This window comes from Cetorhinus maximus, chromosome 16 (assembly GCF_964194155.1).
Source record: "Cetorhinus maximus chromosome 16, sCetMax3.hap1.1, whole genome shotgun sequence".
Classification (NCBI taxonomy): Eukaryota; Metazoa; Chordata; class Chondrichthyes; order Lamniformes; family Cetorhinidae; genus Cetorhinus; species Cetorhinus maximus.
The window spans coordinates 70642992-70669573 of record NC_135894.1 but is presented as its reverse complement, the minus strand read 5'-3'; the positions used below and the strand labels follow the sequence as shown (position 1 = coordinate 70669573).

The following is a 26582-nucleotide window of genomic DNA, read 5'->3' as shown; positions in this document are numbered from 1 at the left end:
TAGAGAGCCAGGATTTTCATATTTATTCCAAATTTACTTCACAAGAAATAAGTTAAGCACAGAAATCTTAACATAAAACAGATTTCTGCTTGCAGCTATTGATAATAGCCAATGCCAAGACAAGACCATGAATTAAATTGCCTTCAGCATTTTCTCTTGATGCAGGTACTATTCAGTGAAAAATAGCCCAAGTTTAAAGAGACACCAGCAAGAAATTACAAGTCGTATTTTACAAGCAAGTACATGGAAATCAAGGAAAATTTCACACTGCAACGGTAGTACATTGTGAAACAACTGCCTTTTACATTGAAGTCGCACTTGTAATATAAACACTCTTTGATTGTAGAGCAAAGGAGGAGCAAGGGTCCCTGGAGGGTGTATCTCACTCAGTTTTTGCTTCAGAATTAGTTTGGGTCTTGACACCTAAATTATAGTCCATAAAAAGTGACCTTAAACCTATGATGTGTTTACATATTTGCTTTCATACCAAATGATCCATATCCATCTTAGTAATGCACTAACCATATACAAATAAGAAAATAATGCATAAAATTCAGCACAATACATAAAAATTATAGCAATAAAAAATCAAAGAGCCATAAAGGAAATTTTTTTTTTTTAGCTGTAATGTGCATCACAATATAGTGAAGACTAACAAGGAGGACTAAAATTAGTAACAAAATATGGACATATTAGATAAAACAAAGTGAATATATAAATAATTTCCCACTCAAATTCTGCTATTAAGGTGTAATGTTAATATGGCTTACATTTTATTCAGTACCTTGGCCTAGGATTCAAATATGGCAGTGACCAGCATTCAGATAGTGTTCCTTCACCAAGGTGCAGGTACCAACTACTGATAGTCTTCAAAATTTGTGGGAGATGACCAGACAATCTTCTGCGGCTCAAGTTGCTCAGTGTCACATTTATGGGAGAGGAAGAGGAGAGTGGAAAACACACTAAATATTAGTACTTTAAAAAAATGCTTATAATACTGGAAAGCATCGTCAGTTAAAGGATTAACATAGTCAGAAACAACAAAAACAGGCTTGTGGTGCACTTTGTAGTTTCTTAATGAAGTCAGGGTAGTTCAAACAGGGGTGTTCAGTTTGCTATAGTCCAGTTTTCTAGATACTCTGTTAGGGGGAAATAAAAATAAGTTATTTTTGCCACTAATTCCTGAATTCCAACATTCCAGCTAGTAATTGTTTCTTCTACTTTTAATTCAGTCAATTTTTTAAAGCACTAAAATCTCACTTTACAGATTTATTCAAATTATTGGAGAATTTACAATTACTTCAGTTTTGAATATTTGTATTAAATTTAAGCACAAACCAATATTGAGCTAACAAACAGCAGTTAATGTGAAACCAATTACATGTATAGTTCAGTGTGCTGCTCCCCATTTCGGCATAATTCAACAAACAGGTGGAAAGGAATTGAAAATTATTGCCTGCAGTACTTTGAAACCACAATGCTAACTTTTCATTTTCACACTCGCATCTGCACATTCTCAGAAGACCAACATACTAATCATCACAAATTGTGCAGATTCCTTACTGAAGCACGGGTTGGAAACGCATAGCTGGGAAACTTATTCAATATAATTTTGAACTTCAGGAATAATAACTTATCTCATAAAGGGAGCAAAAGAATGAAGGCAACAAGATGGAATCTGTATTATTGAAGGATAGATATTTTTGTTCAAAAACTTTGCATCTGGTGGCAAAAATGAAGTTTTCACAACTATATTGCAAATGAATTAACACCCAGTGATACTGCAGTGCTGCGCACTCTAAAGCATAGGATTACAAGAGCTTAAGAAAATTTCTTCCATAATCAAAAAAACAGAAGGCTTACATAATTTGCCTCGGTTATTTAAATCTAGGTCCTTCAGATGTATCAGGTTAGTCACAACAGAGTTTAATTGAAGGTCAAGAACCTGTACAATAAAATTAATACTTCTCTGTATACCTGCTTTGAAGTCTGGGTGATAAACATAAGCTCACAGTGTTTCCTGAACTATTTATGACAGGCAAAGCGGTACCTAAAAATAAGCAAATTAAATTTAACATTGCTCAATTTGCATCTGAAAAACTGTCGAAAAACAACATTTAACCAGCAGGACTGATTTCAACACAGCACTACTATGAATATGAAATATGGAGGATGATCTTCACCTCAAACTGATGTGATCTTCAGAAAAATCGCTGTTATTTTCAAGATCTATGTGGATATGTGCTTACCATTAAATTTAATAAAGTTTTCCTCCCAGTTGTTTTTATCTTCCTTGCAGCTGTGCCTATTGTCCCAAGAGTAGATTAGAAATCAAGGACAGGAACTTGCAAGACTCACTTATCAGAAGATCAGCAGTTTTCTCAATCTAATGCTTGGGTTAACTATATACTTAAGCAACTGTTACAATATAAAAAGCCAACCAATAGGGAAATATTTGTTGTATCTTCTCTGATGTTTGCGAGATACAAGATCATTTCAAGTGAAATAAAAATAGCTTGAAGACATTTAAACCAAACAGACATCAACAATACTGCAGCGTTGTGAAATTATCTTGGTGCTCGAGTTGGAAATCAACTGGACATCAAAGGAAAGACACAAGATCCCTTTAAGAGGTACTCTCCTTCACCTTGAAGTCTTCTCTCAATTTACACCCAAGAGCTTAGAAATTGCATTTTGTGAATTCAGGGCACACATATGTAGAGAGGGCAATGTAATAACCACAGCACTTTAGTTTGCTAACACCATTGTGACAGTATCAGCGAGCTACAACTGCCAGTCTCAGCCTTAGAGGCAGTCTGCTGGATGTGGAGGTGGAGCAAATGCAGCCAGCTTGTACACTGGTTGAGGGTCTCAGCTGGTGTCTGGCAGCAGCCTGGGCTTTTAAGGTGGAGCTGGAAGGAGCAAGCCTCATCATGTCAGCCGCAAGTCTGAAAACAGAAACTGGAAGCTTACACTTTGGTTAGCAGTTTCTAGTAGTTCCTCTGCCACTGGTTAAATGCTGTGCAACTGAGAAACGAGGGGTGTATGCATAGTGAATGCTGCGGTCAGGGCAAACAAATTTCAAAAGAAAACAGGTCCATTGCAGATACAAATCTGGGGCCTAAGGCTAGTTTCAGACAAGCATCATGGATAACTACAGGTGCCCTGTATGGCTTGAGATGTACTTGCAGTGTGGAATAAATGCACCGCTGCCAGGAATATTGGAACCTCGTGTAATACGGCACATTATGATCGATTTTCTAAGCCGTTTTGCATTACTGCAAGGCCTCATAGCTGGAGTGGTGACAGGTGTGTGGTTATACCTTAACTTTGTTGTTGGCCACAAAGCAGTTTCCACTTCACAGAAATATATTAGAATTTGACAATGCAAAACTTCTGAAATATTGAGTCACCATCTATTCTCAAACACCCTCAACTGAAAATGTTCAAACAAGTGCAAAGCAATTCCATTATAATAAATAATATAAAAGCATAATATTGCGGATGCTGGAAATCTAAAATAAAAACAGGAAATGCTGGAAAAACTCAGCAGGTCTGGCAGCATCTGTGGAGGGAGAAACAGAGTTAATGTTTTGGTCCGTATGACTTCTTCAGAGCAATTCCATTAGGTGTATTGTAACTAACAATAAATAGCTAGGCAATATATTTTAATACATACCACAACTGGAGTACAAGCTAGCATCATCTTTCCATTTAATAAATGGACCCAAAGTAATATTCTGGAAAAATAAAAGGGAAAATTATTAACAGAATTGAAGTCAAAATGGGCTGAATTGCATTACAGGTGTCTCAAATGTTATAAGTATTGTAGATGGTAACATTCATAAAATAGCACAGCACAGGAGGTGGCCATTTGGCCCATTGAGTTTGTACTGGCTCATTTGCAGAGTAACCCAGTTAGCCTCTCTGCGGGCCTGCTCCTGCTCCTAATTTGCATGTTCGTATGCCCTGGTTCTATCCCCAAACCCCTGCATTTTTAAAATCCTTCAATTATTCAACAAAATGTGTTTACATACAATAATGGAAACATTCAGACAAATCTACATTAAAAATGGAATGACAAAAATCTATAACCCCACTGCTAATTCTTTATTGACACTCCATCTGGGCAAAATATGGATGTCTCAAATATCCATAATTATGTTTTTATTAAAATCCTGCTAACAGGGTTTAAAAAAAAACCAATTAAGACCTCACCTCTCTGGGATGCCAGCTTCTTGGGGAATAAAAGCCACTCATTTGTTTAGAGTGGTAATTCTGTCCTTGCAATACGGTATTCAGCAGCAACATTTCCTGACTACTTTGCCTTGAACTAGAGGGCTCTGGGAAGGAGCGGAACCTCTTTAATGGTAATCGAGAAGTTTCCCTCGACTGGTCAATACAGGCAGCCCGTTTTCTTGATAGCTGGGAAGGCGAGTTTCTAACTGAAGTAACAGTACAAACCAAGTTACGATACACAGATTCAAATGCATCCATTTCTTTTACTTGAGTTTTAAATGGGCTCCTTGTAGAATGGAACATGGTTGGAACAGAACTCCCAGAGGAAAATGAATGCCTCCGTTTACTTCTTTGGCCAGTACAGGAAATGTTACTTGAGCACAAAAGCATTCTAAATGGTGATCTGCTGAAATTTGCTACTACAGAATCTTGTTTTGTCACTGTACTGTTGTTCAATGGAGATAGCTTTGCTTTTGGTGGATGGTTAAGAATGATTCTTGAGCATGGTGAATGTGCCTTTGCCATATTGGGTTTTGTGCTTAAATATTTAAAACTGGAGTTAGTCATGATATCTAGTTGGGGCAAAGATGGTCCATTCAAAGAAGTTACTATACGAGGTGAAGTTTTCCTCGTGTTGCAGCAATTTGTAACTGGTACTGGACTTTTTGGGTTGAGAGGGCTTAGTAGTAGTGGCTGAGAGTAATTTGCATCATCGAATGAATTTCTAAACTTGGAAGTTTCAATTTCAGATGATTTTGAATTTGTTTGCTGCGTAGACATAGAACCTTCAGCAGCAGCCGTGGACAGAATTGTGTCAAGATTACATTCTGTGGTTTCATATCTCTTCAGAGAACAAACTTTTCCATTCATAAGCGTGCTTCCAGCAGATGTCTTTAATTCAAGAATAGGATAATCCTCCATATTCTTTAATGCCTGAGTATCCATCTTGGTCTTCATTCTTATTCCGTCTCGAGTTGTATTTAGTTTCGATTTGCATGCATTTAACTGGAGACGTCGATAGTGTTTTATTAATCTTGAGGCAACCTGCATCTTGTAGCTTCGGTCAAGCAAGTTACTCATCGAAGCTAGCATATTTGGGTAGATATCAATAAGTGTTGTATCACTTAAACCAGATGAAGCATTATCATGGCTTTCCACTGAACATTGGTCGATACAAGTGGATACAGTTTCGCTCAAATCCAATACATTGCTTCTGCTTTTCTCAAACCTGAGCGGATAAGAAAGTTCTTTGCTACCAAGTCCACAAAGTGGCTTCGCCAACAACTGGTCATAGGACATAGAAGAAGCTAAATTTGAATCATCTTTGTCATCATGCTCAGATCTTGATGAATGATTTAAATCTCCAGAAATTGTTGTCTGAAAGTCATCACTGCAATCTTTAAGAGACAAAGAAATTTCATACATTAAGACATCAAAATAAGTGCAAGTAACATTTGGCCCTACCAGAAACCAATAAATATTGATGAGAAGCTGCCATAGATACAAAAATTTTCACTGACAAAAGACTTATCTGATAAATACTGTTGTAACTTAAATTCCAGTAATGATTTGAAAGTACTGTAAAACAGCCAGAAATTGTAACCATGGATTATTTCAGTTACACAGACAAACACTGAATGGGAAAATAGAGGAACAAGTGTATATTTGTAAATGTGATACAGGACTCTATGTGTTGAGTGGCCATCACAACTAGAGAACTAATTTTCATCAATGACCTAAGTCTGCAATGTAATGCAAAAACTTGGAACTGAAACAGTTCATAGAGCGCACAAACAGAAAATAAAGTAAGTAAAATTTGTGCATGATACCAAAATAGGAGTCAGATGAATTAATAAAAAATAACAATCAAATTCAGAAGAATTTGGATATTTCACAAATGGGCTAACAGGTGACAGATGTTTCTCAACATGAAGTGTAAAATATTTAGTATAAGAACATGGAACCTAGAGGAAAAGTATAAATGGAACAATATTACATCAATCGCATGCATCACTGGGGGCAGAAGTAGATTGAGGTATATGGCGAGAAGGCAGATGATTGGCTTTGATACATGAAAAATGAAGTAAACTTGGCTCAGTGCTAATTTTGTTCAGCTACCACTCTTGCTTCGTAATCAGAAGATCAAAGATTCCAACCCCCAATGTGGGACTTAATTCATATTTGAAAAGCAGCGAGGTATTTGTGTTCCTGGTCAACATTGACCTCGAAAGCAGGCTGACTACTTACTTATGTCACTGCTGCTTGTGGATCCATTTTTCCACAAATTGGCTGCTGCAGTTGCCTACATAACAGTGTCCACACTTCAAAATTAATTCTCCTATGAAGCACATTTGTACGTTTTATTATGTTAAAGGTGTTATATAAATACACAGCTGTTTTCTTTTGGGAAAGAGTCTGAGCAACTTTTCCCTGGAGTTGATTAGGAGCAGGAAACCAGCTTGCCGACAAAATACAACTGCCTCAAAAGCATCAACACAATACTGAAATAATTTTGCACCACACATGTCATTACCTATCATGATAAACTTACTATCCCTCACAGCTTTTGAACAACTTATATTTACAGGTTTTACCCAGTGTATCTTATATGCAACTAGGCTTAAAGGTCCCAAGAAGCTGTCACATTTCATGAACTTTAATTTTCTTCCCCCCCCACAGAAAGATTTAGATTTAAGCTGCATTTCATGTGGTGCTTTAAAATAAAGGAGGGGTTTTAGTCTTTGAAGATGTATATTAAAGCTGGACAAGGCAGTGGAATGTCACAGTTTATAACACTTCCAATGATAGAATGTCAGTTTATTGCCTCATCCCTCGCCCATTAGCCAAGATAGCTGCAGATGTTGTCTTATCACACCAATTATGTTGAGGATGATTCAATTCATGTGAATAATTCCTCTCCTTGGGGTCAGAATTAACAAAAGGAAAAGAACAGGTGCAGGGTTAGTCATGCTTTCAATAAAGGAACTTATCAACAAAGTTTTGGCCTTTTCAGTTAGAAACTATCGAGAAAGAAAAAGAATACAAAAAAAAACCCAGCTTCCAGAAAGCACAGAGTGCGTGGTTATGATGTTCAAGAGGAGTGAGATTAAGTTTGGCAAGGCTACTTTGTCTTGTTTACTGCTTAGTACATTCTCTTGATATCTGTGAAATGAAACTGTTTTAATCATTCGTAAATAGCCTCATTTCACTAAATATTTTTCAGCACGTCTTCAAAATGCTTGGAGAAATGCACACGTGAAACATATTATCCATTTCAGATTATAAGGGAACCCTATTGTTACATTTTCAGGATATGCCATTGTATAATTAGATATTGGACAGTACAGGGAAACTCCTGAACAGAAGATACTTAAAATCACTTACAGGAGTGACCAGCACTGCTGTAACCAGAAAATATCCCAGGCTTACCCAAAATCTAAAGCAAAGGTATATCCTCCAGCTCCAAGTACCAATTTACTGGATTTATTTCTGGCATACAAGGTTATTTTCCTATAAAAGGCTTCTTTTTGCACAAGCATCAAAAAAAATATTTAAAGCTTATAAGAAGTCTCTAAATTAGATTTTGAATTATAGAAAAAAGCTACTAGATAGAAATCTCTTGTTACAATGAAAATGGACATAGAATTTTAGGCAGCATTGATACAGTTATGAAACAACCTTACCACGATAAGCATGTGACAATCCAACTTTCACCTTCGACGTAGGAGTAAACATGATCACTGGTTTGTTTTTGGCCCTCCCTACACATTCCACCTTCAAAAAGACATTTAATGATTAAGACAAAAAAATCCATGTGCTTTCTACATTTTTCTATTTAAAAGCACTTACACCACATTGCTAGTTAGACAACAATACTTTGATCCAGCGATCCGAAAAGTGTAGGTCGCAAGAAGTGCCTCTTGGGAAAACAATCCTTTCATGGTACTTTTGAGGTAGGCCCATTGTCAATATTGTTTTGAAACTAGTTATTAGAATGCACACGAAAAACATGCACCAACTCTCCCCTCAAAATTTTAATCCCTACGAGTAGGAAACAGATTCCTTAATGATGCCTTTCCATGGCAGCGTGGCTAATATGAAGGGTCTCATCATAGAATCCTACTCCATAGGAATGGCCAGTTGGCCTATTGAGTCCATGCTGGCTCTTTCAAAGAACAAGCCGGTTGGTTCCACTCTAGTTCTTTACCCATATTCTCTGCAAATTTCTCTCTTTTCAGGTTTTTCACCACCCCATATTCCATACAAGTTTTTAACTAATGTTGCCTCTGGTTCTTCTGCCAAAAATCTGTGCTGTCTAGTTATTGGCCTTTCATCCAATGGAAAGGGTTTTACCTTATTACTCTAAGCCCTTCATGATTTTAAGCACCTATATCAAAGCTTCTCCTAGCCCTCTCTGCACTAAGGAGCACTAGCTTCTCCAATCTATCCAATTGACTGTAGTCCCTCAACCCTGGAATCATTCAGGCAAAACTTTCCAGTTAGAGCTGACCTGTACACCTGAAACTTAAGATTACTGCACCAGTACGTGGAAGCAAATTTTGAGATGATAAAGCTTTAAAAAGCATATGATTCCAGATTTTATTAATAGTGTAATTATAAGTCAGCAGTGAGGCCATAGTTAGAATATGGTGTCCAGTTTTGGCTGACTTACTGTGGGAAAGATGTCAACGTCATAAGTAGGGTGCAAAAGAGATTTACTTGGTTGATACCAAAACTGAGGTGCTTCAGTTATTGAGGGAAGACTAGAGAAAACTGGAGCTATTCTCATTAGAGCAAAAGATGGGCAAGAGGAAATCTGATAAAGATGTTCAAAATTCTGAGGGATTTTGAAATGATAGATTGGATAACACTATTGCATCAGAAACTAGAGAGCATCAATTTAAGCTCGTCACCAAAAGAGCAGATGGGCAAGATTTTATATTCTTTTAAAATTTAGTAGGCCGTTAGGCATGAAATGTCATCCCAGAAAGACGGGTGGTTACAGAACCCAAGGCTGCTTTTAAAAGGGAAGTGAATTGAAACTAAAAAAACACTTTTCCAAGGGCAGGGGCATGATACTAACAAATTACACTTCCAAAGAGGCAGCATAGGCACAGTGGGCTGCAATGGTGTTTTTGCTGTAGAGTTCTGTGATTCTAATGAAATCATTAAGGTCAGAATGATTTACAAGATATTAATCCATAATTAGTGATCCCTGAAACCAAATATCAAGTAGAAGGAATTTGTTATCGCATTTAAGTGTGATTAAACATCCTAGTGCTGTGACAAGTTTAATTCATAAAATTGAGTCAGATTTATTAGCAATATTCTGTAGATTTATAATCAAATTTTAAATGTCACTTTTGATTTTTCTATTTGCATAAATATTAATTCCATAAATGCCAATCACTTCCCAAACCATGTAAATACTATATTCTTTTAAATATACATACAAGTGTGATACTCACCAAGACTTGCTTTCCAAGGTCATCATTGCCAGTAGCCAGTATGTCAACATCTATCTTATATTTATCTCCTACATTCATATTCCCCATGGAGATACTGGTTTGTAACTAGTAGTAAAAAAAAGATGTAATATACGATTGTATTATATTTTATTCTTGTTGAGTGTGCAAAAGGATTTAAAACTCATCCTGATCCAAAATACTTCCATCAAGCATAATCAAAAATGTTCACAGCAAAGCAATTAAGGCAAAAAGTTTTGATGGACTATTGCAAAAGATGTTGTTCTGGTTCGGGCAAATTTTTGTATAACAGCTGTCAACATTAAACTGACACAAATACGCAAGTCATACAGATTTTTAAAAAACCATAATTAGGCCATCTTTGCTAAGACTGGTATGGCCAGCACTGATCAAAATTGGGAATAGTTAGTCTGCATTGCAATTGTAAAGCTAAGCTACCCACTGAACTCTCAAGCGAATGTGTGAAGTTTCTCCGTGCATCTAATCAGTTTGTTTCTATTAGTGGTTTATATAGTGCACTATATAAACCACTAATATAAGGGTGGTAAATAGAAATGGTTATTAAATTTGCATCATGTATGGGATACCAGTAGGTGTCATCCTCTGTTCAGCGGTAGCATTCTCGACTCCAAATCAGAAGATAGTTTTATTCTATTGCAGGATGTAGGTGTTGCTGGCTATGCCAGCATTTGTTGCCTATCCCCACTTGCCCAAGAAAGTGATGGTGAACTGCCTTCTTGAACTGCTGCAGTCCATGTGGTTTAGATACACCCACAGTGCTGTTAGGCGGAGGGAGTACCAGTATTTTAACCTAGCAACAGTGAAGGAATGGCAGTATAGTTCCAAGTCATGATTTGGAGGGAACTTGCAGGTTGTGGTGTCCCCATGCATCTACTGTCCTTGTCCTTCTAGGTGGTAGAGGTTGTGGGTTTGGAAGGTGCTGTTGAAGGAGCGAGCCTTGGTGAGTTGCTGCAGTGCATGTTACGGAAGGTACATACTGAGAGTCAGTGGTGGAGGAGGTTAATGTTTAAGGTGGTGGATGGGATGTCAATCAAGCAGGCTGCTTTGTCCAGGATGGTGTCAAGCTTCGAGTGTTGCTGGACCTGCACTCACCCAGGCAAGTGGAGAGTATTCCATCACACTCCTGACTTGTGCCCTGTAGATGGTGGACAGGTCTTGGGGAATCTGGTGGTCGGGGGGAGCACAGAATTCTCAGCCTCTGACCTGCTCTTGTAGCCACAGTATTTATATGGCTGCTCCAGTTCATTTTCTGGTCAATGGTATCCTCTGGGATGTTGACAGTGTGGGGGAATTCAGCAATGGTAGTGCCACTCAATGTCAAGGGAGATGGACAGATTCTCCCTTGTTGGAGATGGTCATTGCCTGGCACTTAAGTAACATTTGCACCACACATCAGCCCAAGCCTGAATGTTGTCCAGGTCTCGCTGTCTATGGACATTGTAGACTCAAGTCCCAATGCAGAGACTTGGAATTGTATTCTAGGCTGATATTTTAGTGTTGTATTGAGAGGGCCCTGCATTGCTGTAGAAGCTGTCTTTTGGATTAAACTTTAAACCGAGGCCTTGTTTGCCCCCCTCAGGTAGATGAAGATGATCTCATGTACTATTTGAAAGGCAGGGAAGTTCTCCCCAATATCCTGACTAATGTTTGTTCCTCAAACAACATCTATCATGCTGCTTGTGAAACAAGCTTTATAACAGAAAATCTACGCTAAAGGCAGGGGGAAAGATTAGTGAACAGGCAGATTCTTTTTTTCACTCGAATGAAATCTAGCCCAAATCTTCTATGCACTTAAGATCATTGATGTTATGCAGGTGGTTTGCATAACATTTGAAACCACAGCTTAATTTATACACCTTTCTTTCACAATTAAACATTACACTGTACCTTGGATGTACTTTGAATGCACGGTCCATCTTTTAAAACTTCAGTGTCAGAAGCTTGATATGCTTGACCTTTTATTTAAAAAAAAGTTATTCTTAGTTCACTTTAAACACATACAAGATATTATAACTTTGATATAGACATTTCCTACCGTATTTCCATTTGGTTATTCCCTCACCAGTGGGCCATGTGTACAATCCTCCTTGGGCTTGTCATGAGGATGGGCTTTATGCCAAATAATGATTTTTAATCTACCAACTGGTAACATGAATTGGGCTTTTAAAAACAGACTGAAGTAATTGGAACTCTCAGCCAAGGTGACTACCCAGTTTACATTACTGTACATTCCACATTCCAACCCCATTAAGATGGAGACACCCATGTTTGCAAAATCCCAAAGACAATGACCTCAGAGGAATACAAATGAACCATATTACCTATTCCATTCGCGCAACATCCAGATGCTCATCCAGAAACAATCCATCAAACGTAATTACTTGCACAATGGGACCCTGTTAAGAGGAGTAATTCCCATACCCTATCTAACCAAGTTACAACTGGAAAACATAATCATGTATGAATTACCAGTCAGTTGGAGAGGGTGATCACACAACAAGCCAACCTTTTGTATGTTTTAAGCAGAACTGAGAACAAGCAGCTGAGAAGCTAAGAGATCCTTTCTCCTCCCCACCACCCCCTCTCTCCACCAACTTGCAAACTTTTGGGCTCATTCTGCTTTGACTCCTTTGCCACGTGCAGCAGATATTTCGATGAAATTACTCAACTCCACAACCAAGTCTCCAGAAGACCAAATAGATCATCCACCCGTAGTTTTAAATCACCTCAATGCCAAAAGCAGAAAACCACCAGATTCGGCCTGAAGCCAGCCAAGTCACCAAACTGCAGACTGAATTCCGTTTAACTTTAATGGACTTGAATTTGGCCAGCCTATCCTTCCCCACTCTGTAATCTGTATTTTTGCAGGTGAACTTTGAGTGCACATATGCGTGTATGTATGAAAGTCAGTGCATCATTCATTATTTTACTTAGATCAGTTTAAGTATAATAAAGCTAACCTCTTTCTTTGTTAAGCTGAAGAGAACCTATATTATTGGTTCTTTGTGATATTAAAATATTGCTTTTGTTCTGAGCACGAATACTAGTGAAATTTATAATTGGGCAACTGTTCCATCAGTTGTAATCCAATATTAAAAACTTGAAAATGATCCAGGCTGCCTGAGCTTTAAAAAGTATTTTTTCAAACTCAAGAATTGGGATGCTGGCTTTTGGAAACAAAGATAGCTGACATAATGCAAACTGTCCTGTTAGGGGCAGGAGTAGGCAATTTAGCCTCATGAGTCTGCTCAACCACTGAATGAAATCGCTGCTGCTCTGTGACCCAAACCCATAGACCCAACCTTGCCCCATGTCCCCATGATAGCTTAGATTAACATGGATCTCAGATTTAAAATTAATAGTTGATCTAGCATCAACTGCAATTTGCAGAAGAGAGAACTTCTATCATCATTAGCAAAGTATTTCCTAATTTCACCCTATAAGGTTTGGCTATCCCCCCTAGTCTTAGACTTCCGAACCTGCAGGAATAGTTTCTTTCTACCCTCTTAATTCCGATTAATATCTTGAAAACATCAATCAATTCGCAATAACTTCTATGGCAAAGCCTGCTAGACATAAAGTTCAGCATTCCATTAGGCCCGTCTACCTATGAGGTAATTCAGAATTGGAAGATTTGCTAAAAAGCTACCAACATATCCAATTGATAGTGCGCGCTATTTATTACAAAGCAAGCAGCTGCTGTCCCAGCCCCACACCTTTAAAGGTGCAATCGTGTATGCCCATGTGGCAACGTGCTCATTTAATGGCGAGTTGTGCTGCTCTTTATGTTGCTTGTGAGGAGCTCCTAATATCTAGCAAGCACTCCAACATGCATTGTCAGCCGTCTTAATCAACTACTTAATGTTCTCTTGGATTAGGGGAAGGGCATGTCTCAGATTAAAATAGCTACAAAATGACACTTGCAATGAAATTTAACAAATCTCCTTGGTGATCCAATCAGGCTCTGATAAGTCCACAGCACTGCTCACGTGGGTAGTGATATTCCAACCAGTCTCACTGATCAGTAGAAGATAGAGAGAAAGATGCAATTTAGGCTGGAATTATTCCCACTGAACTCCATACAATCCCAATGGCAAATTCTCCCAATGGATTGAGGTCCCAATAGGACAAGAACCAGGAAGCTTAATTATATTTTAACTAATTATGCTCCAGCAGTAAATTTTGGCTCTATCTATTCCTTACTTTCCTAAATCCAGAGGGAGAGTTCCTAGAAAAGGGATTGCATGTACCCAGTGTCTTGAAGTATGTATTGAAGGTTGCAGTCCTTGAACAGTTGAGAGTCAATTGGACAGAATCTGCAAAATTCATGAGGGAGAAAGCTTCCTGGAGAAGATGCTGCAAAGTTCACCCCACAGGTTGCCAACAGTAGCAGAGTTGGTAAGGGACACTGGCTGATGATTGGGAAACAGGATAGGAAACATCACATCAGTGTAGAAAGAGAATCACTTGAGCAGCTGGATTTCTCCAACAGATATACCTCTTTTCAGTACCAGCAACGTGGATTAAAAAGGGTGACAGATGGTAACTGAGCAACTATAAGGCACCGAGGAGCAAGTACAAGATAGCAATAAGATACCGAGTGCCGATTATGAGAACTTCTATAGTCAGGGGGCTAGATAACTTCTTTAGTAGATGTGATCAGATTCATAAATGTATTGAGTTCTGTTGAAGGGTCATGAGCACTCGAAACGTCAACTCTTTTCTTCTCTGCCAATGCTGCCAGACGTGCTGAGTTTTTCCAGGTAATTCTGTTTTTGTTTCACAAATGTATGTTGTTTTCCAGGTTCAGGGCATCAAATACAAAAGATTCTGTAGTAGAAAGAGGAGTCAGAAATCTTAGCTCACGTGGGAGCTAATGACAGATAAGAGTAGGTTCAAAGTTCTACAAACCAATTTCAAGGAGTTAAATACTAGATCAAGAAGCAGAAACCAGGTGGGCAATCTCTGGATTACTCCCAGTGTCATGTGCAGGACCAGCAATGGAGAAAGAGATTAGGATCGTCAACATGTAGCTGAAAGGAGAGTGCAGCAGAGAGAGTTGCAGGTTCCTGAGAAGTTGGAACCATTTTTGGGGTGAGGCAAGGGCTACATGGATAGGATGATCTATATTTAAACCAGAGGGGTATGAGGTCAAAAAAGTGAGAGAGAAAAAAAGACCAGAAAGATACATGACAGGCAGTTGTGGTACAGGACTAAGAAATTAAACAAGTGAGCTAGAAGCACAAATTCATCTGAAAAAGATCTGATGTACTCGACAGGACCCTGGCTACAAAAGAAGCATGATTGGAGCTATATATTCCAGGCAATGGGATCTTCAAAAGAAATAGCAAAATTAGGAAAGAAGCGGGAGTGGCAAGATTAACAAAATAAATAATTATCTTAGTATAATAAAGGAACTTCAGTAAGAGCGATTAGCAATAAATGCACTACAAGAATAGCAAAGGAGGGAAGAGCTCTAATAGTTGTTGACATACCTCAAGATAGTTATGATGCAGCGGCTGGGATGGGAGTGGCATTTAATAATAGGCTTGAAAGGAAAGAGGGCGTCACAAAATAGGATTTTAAATTTTTAAAAGGCAAACTTGGATGAGATTAGAAATGAATTGACTGTAGTAAACCGGGCAATGTTTGTATTCAGAAGGGTCTGGGTGTCCTTGTACAAGAATCATAAAGTGAACAATGCAATTGCAACAAGCAATTAGGAAGACAAATAATATGTTAACTTTTGCTACAAAGGGATTGAAAGTCTTACTAAAATTGTACAGAGTGAGGGTACACCTAGAGTACTGTGGACAGCTTTGGTCTTCTTACCTAAGAAAAGACATACTTGCCTCAGAGGGAGCGCAAAGCTTCATTAGACAGGTCTTGGGATGAGGGGATTGTCCTATGAGGATTGGTAGACTGGACTTAAATTTCCTCGAGTTTAGAAAAATGAGGGTGATCTAATCAAAACATAAAATTCTTAAGGGGCTGACAGGGTAGATGCTGAGTAAATGTTTCCCGTGGCTATGAAATCTAGAACATGGTCAGTCAGTCCCAGAATATGGATTCAGCCATTGGGGGATTGAATTGAGGAGAATTTTTTTTCACTCAAAGATTTCTGAATCTTTGGAATTCTCTACATCAATGGACTGTGATGCTCAGTCATTGAGAATTTTCAAAATAGAGGTTGATGGATTTTGGGTACTAATGGATGTGGGAATAGTGCCCAAAGGTGGAGTTGAGGTACCAGATCAGCCATGATCTTGTTGAGTGGCAGATTAGGCTTGAAGAGCTAATGGCCTACTCCAGCTCCTTTTTTTATGTTCTTGAGGGGAGAAAACCAAATCACTACAGACTTGTAAATTTTTCAATTTTGGGAATTTACTGGAATCAATCATTTGCTGAGTTGAGAGTCAGCTTGAATGTGGGAAGGATAGGTTATGTCTGACTAACTTTGATTATTTATGTGAAGTCACAAGCACTGAAGGCAAAGGACTGTCTATAGATATTGTCTAACAGCCTTCCAGAAATCATTTGATAAGGTTCCACACAAGAGATTATTAGTGAAAATGGAAATGCCCAGTCTTGGAGGCAATATTGTTACACAGGTTGGCAATCGGTTGGGAAGTAGGAAAGCTGAGTAGGGATAAAGGAAACATTCTCTGCCTGGCAGGATGTAACAACTGATTTTTTTTTTAACCTGTGATCCACATATACTAAATGATTTAGATAAAGGAATAGACTTGTATATCCAAGTTTGCAGATGACAATTAGGAGCCACAGCAGGTTGTGTAGGTGGGAGCAGGAAATTAAAAAACATACAGAGTGAACACAACTATAGCAGAGACAGTTCGGGGAAAGTTGAAGTCATCATCTCTGATCCAAGAAAATACTCCAATTTATGTTATGAGAAAGAAGCAGTGGTGAGGGTTAAGGGACTTAAGTGTCCACACTAAAGTTTTAAATTATAATTTAGGAAAAATGATCAGGTGCCTCTCACAAATACAACTCAGTCACACCTTGGAAGCAATAGGAAGAACGTTTGCCTTACTTGATAACTTGGTGCTCATCAGTTTCTCCTGGCTTTCATCGGGTGCACACAGTTTTTTGTCCTGTTCCTGGCTTACATCAGGTTCATATAATTTTTCATACTGAAATATACATAAAGACAAAGAAAAGCATTTCAGTAGTTTTCTCCTAGTTCTGTTAAGTTGTACCTGACATTTACACTTTAAAAAAATTTAAGTTCAAGTTTTCTGTGAAGTTACATCCAAAAGGTTTTCAGAGTACAACTGGCTATCAGTTAATGTACTAATCAAGGCAAAATCACCATAAGTGGCTAGCTCACATGCCTAGGAGAACTCAAGCAGATCAAAGTGAAGTATACAGAAGGACAAAACAGAAAGTGTAGCAACTGATCAAAGACAACGTGGCCCCATGTGTCTAAGGCACCACAGAACAGACCTAGCCCTCCAACACATTACGCATACGATCTAATTCAAAGCAGTACCAATTTTTGAAATAAGTATGTCTTAAGAATAATCAATTCAACTTTCCATGTCCATGTATAGTATACCCAAAGTCAAAAATTATCAGTTGAAATTCAAACCAACATTATGCATCATAATACCAACTGAGAAGCAACAGGAAATATTACAGGATACATTATTTCATATGTACCTTTTTATGAAGGTTATTTCTGGCTTGTTTTCTTGGAAGATAAAGCTGAGAGTCAGTGGGGCACCATACTATGGGACCTACAAAGGTGAAGGCTTTGTGTAAATGTTAATGAATTTCACACTTTATAAATATGAAAATACAATACTCAAAAGTCACTCTAAATAGATGTCCCCAAATACAGTCGGACTGTTTTAGCGCAATGAATTGAAGCTAAGCATACTTTCATTTCAGATTTTCAGTGCATGAGATCTCTACATTTTCCCTACTTTAAAAAAAGACCTATACAGGTTAAGCTAGGCCAACCTGATTGTAACTAAATAGGCCTCCACCAAGGTTAGTCTTCAGCGAGCATGGTAGATTCTTCATCCTTTCCAGAGAAAGGGCTCGAGTAGAAACCAAGTACTTTCCCACAGGGACAGAATTAACAGCTAATCATTGTTCAGAGGAATTAAGGTTTCAGTAAGTGTTCTTTTGTCACTATGTGAAAGGCTGCTTCATTTAAAAGCTACAGAAAGATAACCTCTAATCTAATTTGGGTGTAACTATAATTTTTTTAAAAATTGTTTTACATCATAGAGAGAGAGGGTATCTTTCTACCTATGTTCATTATTTCTCACACTTACATTGTTGTACCCAACTTCTATGTAAACTCCAATCCACTCAAACTCAAACTCCTGTAAATATTACACAGCAGACATGTACTGGATAAAATTTAAGTAAGAGGACACATTTACAGCCCTAAGCTTTGGTGGATAACTGTCTAAACCAGGTAACCAACACCTATTTTCTATTACCATAGAACTGAATTACAAGTGTGCCACTTACAACATATTAAATGCATCAGCCATTCGGACAATTCAATAAACTCTTTGTATCTTGTTAAAGTGAGATTACAATAATTATTTCATATTCTGTTTGGATGTGACTCTGATAAATTGAGAAGAATAAATTAAGTGAGATCGCTTTCGTTGTCATTTAAAATCCTCAAATATCCTGAAATATCTGTGGTAATGTCAATATTTAATTCCCAATATTTAAACAAAATTATCCGAAGATGAATTATACACAAATTAAATACTGGTTATTAGTGGATCTCTTCTGAGCCCTTCTCTCTTGCCACCTCCCTTTTCTGTAATCTAGTTATGCCACTTGTCATTTCCCCTGGGCTTTGTCCTCCAACCCATCACTATTCCTCCAACTTCCTGAATCACAGAATTGCTTTGGCGCAGGAGACTATTTGGCTTGTTATGTCTGCACTGGCTCTTCAAATGATCAACTCAGATAGTACTAATCCCCTGCCTTCTCCCCGTAACCCTGCACATTCTTCCTTTTCAGGTAGGAGGACTCGATCCCTTTTCAATGCTTCAATTGAACCTGCCCCCACCACACTCTCAGGCAATGCACTCCAATCCCTAACCACTTGCTGCATAAAACAGTTTCTCCTCATATCACTTTTTGCTTCTTTCACTATTTACTTTAAATCTGCATCCTCTCGTTCTTGATACTTTCCTGAGTGGGAACCGTTTCTCCCTATTTTTCTGTCCAGACCCCTCATGATTTTAAATACCTCTTATCGAATCTCCTCTCAGCCTTCTTTTCTCTAAGGAAAACAATTCCTAACTTCTCCAATCTATCTTCACAACTGAAGTTTCTTATCCCTGGAATCATTCTCGTGAGTCTCTTCTGCACGCTCTCTAATGCCTTCACATCCTTTCTAAAGTTTGGAACCCAGAACTGGACGCAATACTCCAGCTGAGGCCAAACTAGGGACTTATACAATTTCAATATAATTTCCCTGTTCTTGTACTCTATGCCCCTATTAATAAAGCACAAGGTACTGTATACTTTATTAGCTGCTCACTTAACCTGTGCTGCTATCTTCAATGATTTATGCACCCAGTTCTCTCTGTTCCTCCACCCGCTTTAGAGTTGTACCCCTTATTTTATATTGTCTCCATGCTCTTTCTAACAAAATGAATTACCTCACACTTCTCTGCGCTGAATTTCACCTGCCGCCTGCCTGCCCATTCCACCAACTTGCCTATGTCCCTTTGAAGGGACTATTCTCCTCATAGCTCACAAAGCTTCCAAGTTTCATATCATCTGCAAACTTTGATATTGTGCCCTGTACACCAGAGTCTAGGTCATTAATATACATCAGGAAAAGCAAGGGTTCCAACACTGACCTCTGGGGAACTCCACTACAAACCAGAGGAAAAACATCCATTAACCACTACCCTGTTTCCTGTCATTTAGCCAATTCTGTATCCATGTTGCTACTGTCCCTTTTATTCCATGAGCTATAACCTTGCTCAGGTCTGTTGTGTGGCACTGTATCAAACGCCTTTTGGAAGTCCATGTATACCACATAACAGCATTGCCTTCATCGACCGTCTTGGTTACCTCCTCAAAAAACTCCAGCAAGTTAGTCAAACACAATTATCCCTTAAGAATTCCATGCTGGCTTTCCTTAATTAATCCACATTTGTCCAAGTGACTATTAATTTCATCCCGAATTATTGTTTCTAGAAGTTTCCCCACCATCGAAGCTAAACTGACTGGCCTGTCATTGATGGGCTTATCCTTACACCCTTTTTTTGAACAGAGGTGTAACATTTGCAATTCTCCAGTCATTTGGGACCACCCCTGAGTCTAAGGAAGACTGAAAAATTATAGCCAGTATCTCTGCAATTTCCACTGTCACTTTCTTCAGTATCCCTGGATGCATCTCATCCGGTTCCAGTGTCTTATCAACTTTAAGTACAGATAACCTATTCAAAACCACCTCCTTTTCAATTTTAAACCTACCTAGTGCCTGAATTCCTACTCACCTGCCATTATCCCAGGTTTGAATGTCTTCGAATACGTCCACGGCAACACTGTGCCTTTTATTGCATTCTCTGAAGCGTCCATCATGGAATTCGTCACCACCTTCATAAGAATAGAAACCAACAGCTCCATCCTCTTCCTTCACCAATCTTCCAGCCCAACTCACCCATTGGGGACTAACCTCACCAATCTCCTTCCTACCCAGCTCACCCCATCTGTCACAACCTACTTGAACTATGTCAGTGGAACAATTACTACATTTTCCTCTCTAATGTTTGTTTGTGACTAAACAAGGTTATTGCCAGAGACCTTATATTGTGGAAGGTTGCACTGACATCCTGGCTTTGACGGAAATTTGACACAAGCACCGCATCCGCTTGTATTTTCATCCACCAGTGCTGCTGTCTGATCCTCATCAAAGCTCACTCTTTCTTCCTAATCCTCAGGTAGCTTCTCCTCCTTAGCATACCTCACCTTCTTCAATCCATCTCACTTCTGCTATAAATTCCTTGTCATCTGATGCTCTCTAGTCATTTACAGCTCCACTTTTAAACTCCTAGCTGCCTAGCCTTTGATACTCTTATGACCACAAGACTTCTGCACCCACTGATCTGCTCAACTAGTCCTAAATCTTTACTTTTAAAGCCTTGTCCCCCAGCAATACTTTAATTGTCTCCCTCCCTGATTGCTCCTCATGACCATGGGACCCATCTTTACTCCTTCAAAACCAATGGGTGCAGACTTGAACATATCTGGCACACATAGTTTAGCCATTCAATGCTAGATTTGGTTGAACCACATTAAATAACAGTTCGGGTCCATCGAAACTGGTGGATTTTAAATTCAATAAATGAAACATGGAATTGAAAGCTAGTCTCAGTAATGGTGATCATGAAATTATCAATTGCCATAAAAATCCATCTGGCTCATTGATATCCTTTAGGGAAGGAAATCTGACATCCTTGGTCTGGTCTTCATGTGACTCCAGGTCCACAGTAATGTGGTTGACTCTTAGCTGCCTTCTGAAATGGCCTAATAAGCCACTCAGCTCAAGAGCAATTAGGGATGGGTAACAAATCGCCCATATCTCATGAAAGAATAAAAAAAAGTCCCGTAAGTTTGAGAAATGATATTATGTGACAAGTTATTTTGTCTTACCTGATGGAGTATCAACAGTCATATCCTCAAGATTAATAACCAGGTCTTCTTCAAATGGTTGGCTGTACTACAGAAACCCAAAAAAATTACATTCATTTGTCCATGCAATTGGGTTAAACTACATATAAAGTCAGTATTATTTTGTACATTTGATAAATGTATGATAAACAATTTTCAAAAAACCTTTATTGCAATCTATATATTTGAAACACTATCAGTGATTCTTTTTCAAATAATTGGCATCTTGATTCCATATTTTTCAAAGCATGGTGATCATCAAAAATGTATTAATTTATTAATTCTAAAAGTTTGTGATTGGCTGCTTTTTGCTTATCACATTCCTGGTGATGTATATTAAATGAGGAGGATAGTAAAATACTTCTGGAGGATACAAATGTTGTAAAGAACACATCATTTTTTATTTTCTGTTGGACTGTGAATTAAAATTACAATGGCTGTAGTTTGAAAGAACAGGATGAGAGATATATACAATGTTGCAATCCTGGAACAGTGTGTGCCATGAAAGACAGGATGGTGCCGGAAAGGAGTCCTGGACCAAGGGAGTTGCCTGACGACGACGACGTTTTAATTGGCTCCTGACCAGGTGACCAGGTTTTGTGTGAAAGCAGTGCAGCAGAATAGCTCTTGGCCTGAAAGGAGCAAGACCCAAAACCTCTCTCTCCTGTGTGTTGAAGATTCCAGTAATTCCACAAAAATAGCTAGCTGGCCTTTTCTCCTATCTTTATAACCTGCTCTCGCTCCAAAAACCCATCAAGAGGCAAATGGGGAAAATCACTGTTAGAGACATCGAAAAGCAAGTGCTCAACCAGTGAGCTAAATACCCAAAGTGCTGGAAGACCACCTCATGCCATCAACAGAAACTGAAAGGAATTTGCAAGACGTTGATCAAAATCAACCCATCGAATCCTATACTCCGGAATTGGTGCTATTGAACTGTTTTATCCCACCCTTAAAAACCATGTTTTTGTGTGTCTTATGTGTCTTGTATGTGTGTGTATAGGGATTTAAGAAGGGTGGAGTTTAGGTTATAGAGTTAGAGATTAGCAGTTCATATCTTTTTGTTTTACCACTGGTTAACGACAGTTTGTTCTAAAAGCAGTTATTTACTTATTAAGTTTACAAACCTAGTACTCATATTCTGAATGAACCTAAATTAAAGTTAGGTAGAATTGGGGCAATCTGGTGGTTTGATCAAACTTTTTCATATTTGTCACGGCCTGGGGAACAGTGGGGCTTGATATTACAGCGCACTATTCCCAGTGAGTCATGTCAAATGGCAAAATAACAGACATATGGCAGAAGAAATTTAATGCATTTAAGTGTTTCATTTTAGTAGGAAGAGTGGAGAACACGATGAACCAAATGGTACAATTGTAATATGGTCGAAAAAGAGAGATATCAGGGGTGGATATATGTCTATGAAGGTGCCAGGACAAAGTTGAGAAGGCTATTTAAAAGCATGTGGAAGAGTTGGCTTTATTAATTGTTAGGAAATAGAGACAGTTTAAGTAAGTTATATTTGTATTTGTGGGTGTTAGGAATGAGTTTTAGCTTTAAAGTTTAAGTTTGATTTGTATTTCTGTATGTGTGGTAAGAAAATTGAGTTTAGTTTGACTTTAAAAAGTACTTGCATTTCTAATGAGAGTTTTAGCACTTAAGCAAACACAGGAATAAAAAAAGTGCTGTTGCCTAGCAACAGGGGCCCAGAGGCAGGTCCCACCCACAGACACACAGAAAAACTAAAGATACAGAAGTTTCCTCACGGTAGTGTCCTCGGTCCAACTATCTTCAGCTGCTTCATCAGTGACCTTCCTTCCATCATAAGGTCAGAAGTGGAGATGTTCGCTGATGATTGCACAATGTTCAGCACCATTCGCGACTCCTCAGATACTGAAGCAGTCCATGTCCAAATGCAGCAAGATCTGAACAATATCCAGGCTTGGGCTGACAAGTGGCAAATAACATTTGCGACACACAAGTGTCAGGCAACGACCATCTCCAACATGAGAGAATCCAACCATCACCCCTTGATGTTCAATGGCATTACCATCACTGAATCCCCCACTATCAACATCCTGGGGGGGTTACCATTGACCAGAACTGAACCGGACCGGCCATATAAATACTGTGGCCACACGAGCAGATCAGAGGCTAGGATCCTGCAACGAGTAACTCACCTCCTGACTCCCCACAGCCTGTCCACCATCTACAAGGCACAAGTCAGGAATGTGATGGAATATTCCCCACTTACCTGGATGAGTGCAGTGCCCAAAACACTCAAGAAGCTTGACTCCATCCAGGACAAAGCAGCCCACTTGATTGGCACCACATCCACTCCTTCCACCACTGACGCACAGTAGCAGCAGTGTGTACCATCTACAAGATGCACTGCAGGAATTCACCAAGGCTCTTTCAACAGCACCTTCTAAACCCACGATCATTACCATCTAGAAGGGCAAGGGCCTTCACCATCACCACCTGGAAGTTCCCCTCCAAGTCGCGCACCATCCTGACTTGGAAATATATCGCCATTCCTTTACTGTCGCTGGGTCAAAATCCTGGAACTCCTTCTTAACAGCACTACACTACATGGACTGCAGCAGTTCAAGGTGGCAGCTCACCATACCTCTGCTGGGTATGTCCTGTCCCATCGGCAGGACAGGGATGGTGATGGTGGTGCCTGGGACATCATTTGTAAGATATGATTCTGTGAGGATGACTATGTCAAGCTGTTGCTTGACTAGCCTGAGAGACAGTTCTCCCAATTTTGGCACTAGCCCCCAGATGTTAGTAAGGAGGACTTTGCAGGGTCAACTGGGGATGAGTTTGCTGTTCCTAGGTCAATGCAGTCCGTCCAGTTTCATTCCTTTTTAGCGACTTTGTAGTAGTCTGATACAACTGAGTGGCTTGCTAGGTCATTTCAGAGGGCATTTAAGAGTCAACCACATTGGTGTGGGTCTGGAGTCACATGTAGGCCAAACTAGGCAAGGACAGCAGATTTCCTTCCGTAAAGGACATTAGTGAACCAGATGTGGTTTTACGACGATCGACAATGATTCATGGTCATCATTAGACTTTTAATTCCAGATTTTTACCGAATTCAAACTCCACCATCAACCTTGGCGGGAAGGAAGGGCAAGGTCGATGGTGGAGTTTGAATTCGGTAAAAATCTGGAATTAAAAGTCTAATGATGACCATGGAAAACTACAGGTATTAGCCTTCGTTCGTCAGTTCAAACTCCATCCTCCAGACCTTACCATGCAAACTCGGGCAAAGATCTAGAAAAGACCTGGACCAGCGTTTTCTCTCAAACTTGACTTCAAAAGTTCCCTAGCCACAACTCCACCCCTCTCACTGATAAGACGTTGAGGCTGAAAGAGACTGTTTGTAGTCTTGAAGTCAAATCTGACCCCAAGGTGAGTTATCAACCGGAGGAAGCAGAGGGCTGACTGATCCCTTCCAACATCCACATCCCCACCCGCACCAGTAACAGGGGGGCGTGGCTTGACTGATTCCCCCAACCACCCCGGTACCAGAGGGGCCAGTGGTTTGACTGATTCCTCCCACCGGATGTCCACACAGGCAGCAGCAGCAGCAACTGTCGCCCTTTAAAGCACATCTCAGTTGAAGATTACAAACTCAAGCATGCACCGGCCGAACGCGGCTGCAAATCATCAAACCCACCCCTCCCTCTCCCGGCAGCATAGTTCACACTACCTTCTCGAATATTCGCTCCATCGTCTCCATAAACCTGCAGCCATTGCGCTTGAGGCCGTGAAAAACTTCACTCTCCGCCATTGCCGTCCCGGCAAGCTCCGCTCCGCCAACCGCCGCTCATTCAAACCGGAGCAACGCGCCCTCGGATTGGCTAAAAGAAAAAAAATGCATCATAATGCATCCGCTACATTTCATTGGTCCAAAGGAACGGGGAGCTCGCCGATCAGGCATGCGCATCGCAGGCATAATTGCAGCATGCTGCAGCTGTTGGAAATCTAAAACAAAAACAGAAAATGCTGGAAACACTCAGCAGGTTTGGCAGCATCTATGGAGAGAGAGAGAAACATAATTGAGTCAAACATCATTTCTTCAGAACTGAAGGAAGGTGGAAATGTATGGGTTTTATGCTGTCCAAAGGAGAGGAAGAACAAAAGGGAAGGTCCAAGATAGGGTAGGGGGCAGCAGGGATTAAATGACAAAATGTCATGCAACAAAAGGCAAAGAGAGTGGTAGTAATTAAGAGGCAAAGCATTTGTCCACAGTAAGTGTAAATGCCAAAACAATGAACTCCTCTGTGTGAAAGTAAAAACATAAAAAACAGGATTCAAACCAGCATATGGCAAAAAAAATCAAAACGGGGGACAGAGTGCATGCATGATCTGAAATTGTTGAACTCAATGCTGAATCCAGAAGATTGCAAAGTCCCTAATCAGAAGATGGGGCGCTGTTCCTTAAGCTTGCATTGAGCTTCACTGGAACACTGCAGCAGGCCAAGGACAGAAATGTGCGCATGATAGCAAGGTGGTGAATTAAAATGCCAAGCAACTGGAAATTTGGGGTTATGCTTTCCACCATAGACATTCTATTTGTGACTTGAAACTCAATGAATGAACTACAGAGTTGAAACTGGGCAGTTGTTTTGTAGGGTTCTGATGTAGCAAACACCTTCCCTCCTGAACTGTTTGCAAGAGAGGATTGGTTTCATCATTTATATAAAATGCAGATTATCCACATTTCTGGTATGAGTCCCTTCACATTTTTCCAGATTTTCCACCTCCAAGTTGCTTGTATCAGGTATTAGGCACTAACACAGAGGTATCAACTTGCTGTACCTGCAGTATGGAGACAACAGATCTGATTTAACCCTGCCCACCCAGCAGGAATGGTGGGCACATCTGCAATGTGACATATTTGGCACATTTCAAGTCCAGATGTGATTTCCCTGGATTTCCAAGGTCTCCTCATTTGCACATTCCTGGTGGTCTCCTAGAGAGACTTGCATCAAATGATAGGATTGCAGAGACTGGGAGATGGGATTAGGAGACTTCTTGGGCAGCAGCATAGATGTTCAGGTGCAGAACCTTACAGTTTCATGTTCTGTTGGTTGCAAACTGTTTATTTGGCTGTGTATTGTGCTGAGATTAGCA

At 39.5% G+C, this 26582-nt stretch overlaps 1 protein-coding gene across 2 annotated transcripts; it reads right to left on the bottom strand.

Annotated features, from left to right (window-relative positions):
• LOC144691680 (uncharacterized) lies at positions 1-25292 on the bottom strand. Of its 2 annotated transcripts, none has more exons than XM_078560011.1 (11): positions 25156-25292; positions 21417-21483; positions 17430-17506; positions 16801-16900; positions 11634-11701; positions 9708-9812; positions 7923-8013; positions 4219-5636; positions 3680-3740; positions 1978-2050; positions 1-1139 (listed from the first exon to the last, which is right to left on the bottom strand). In XM_078560011.1, exons 1-11 carry the CDS (start codon positions 25234-25236, stop codon positions 1094-1096), a joined length of 2187 nt encoding a protein of 728 aa, XP_078416137.1. In that variant the 5' UTR covers positions 25237-25292; the 3' UTR covers positions 1-1093. The 2 variants fall into 2 exon arrangements, with proteins under 2 accessions (XP_078416137.1, XP_078416138.1); XM_078560012.1 differs by having other exon boundaries at positions 21417-21478; positions 25156-25264.
• Positions 25293-26582: the final 1290 nt, after the last annotated feature.

Coding starts and splice junctions, on each gene's coding strand:
- LOC144691680 (XM_078560011.1), bottom strand. CDS start 25,236: ATGGCGGAGAGTGAAGTTTTTCACGGCCTCAAGCGCAATGGCTGCAGG. Junction 17,507..21,416: donor GACTGTTGATACTCCATCAG/GTAAGACAAAAT, acceptor TCACCTTTGTAG/GTCCCATAGTATGGTGCCCC. Junction 9,813..11,633: donor GCATTCAAAGTACATCCAAG/GTACAGTGTAAT, acceptor TTTTACTACTAG/TTACAAACCAGTATCTCCAT.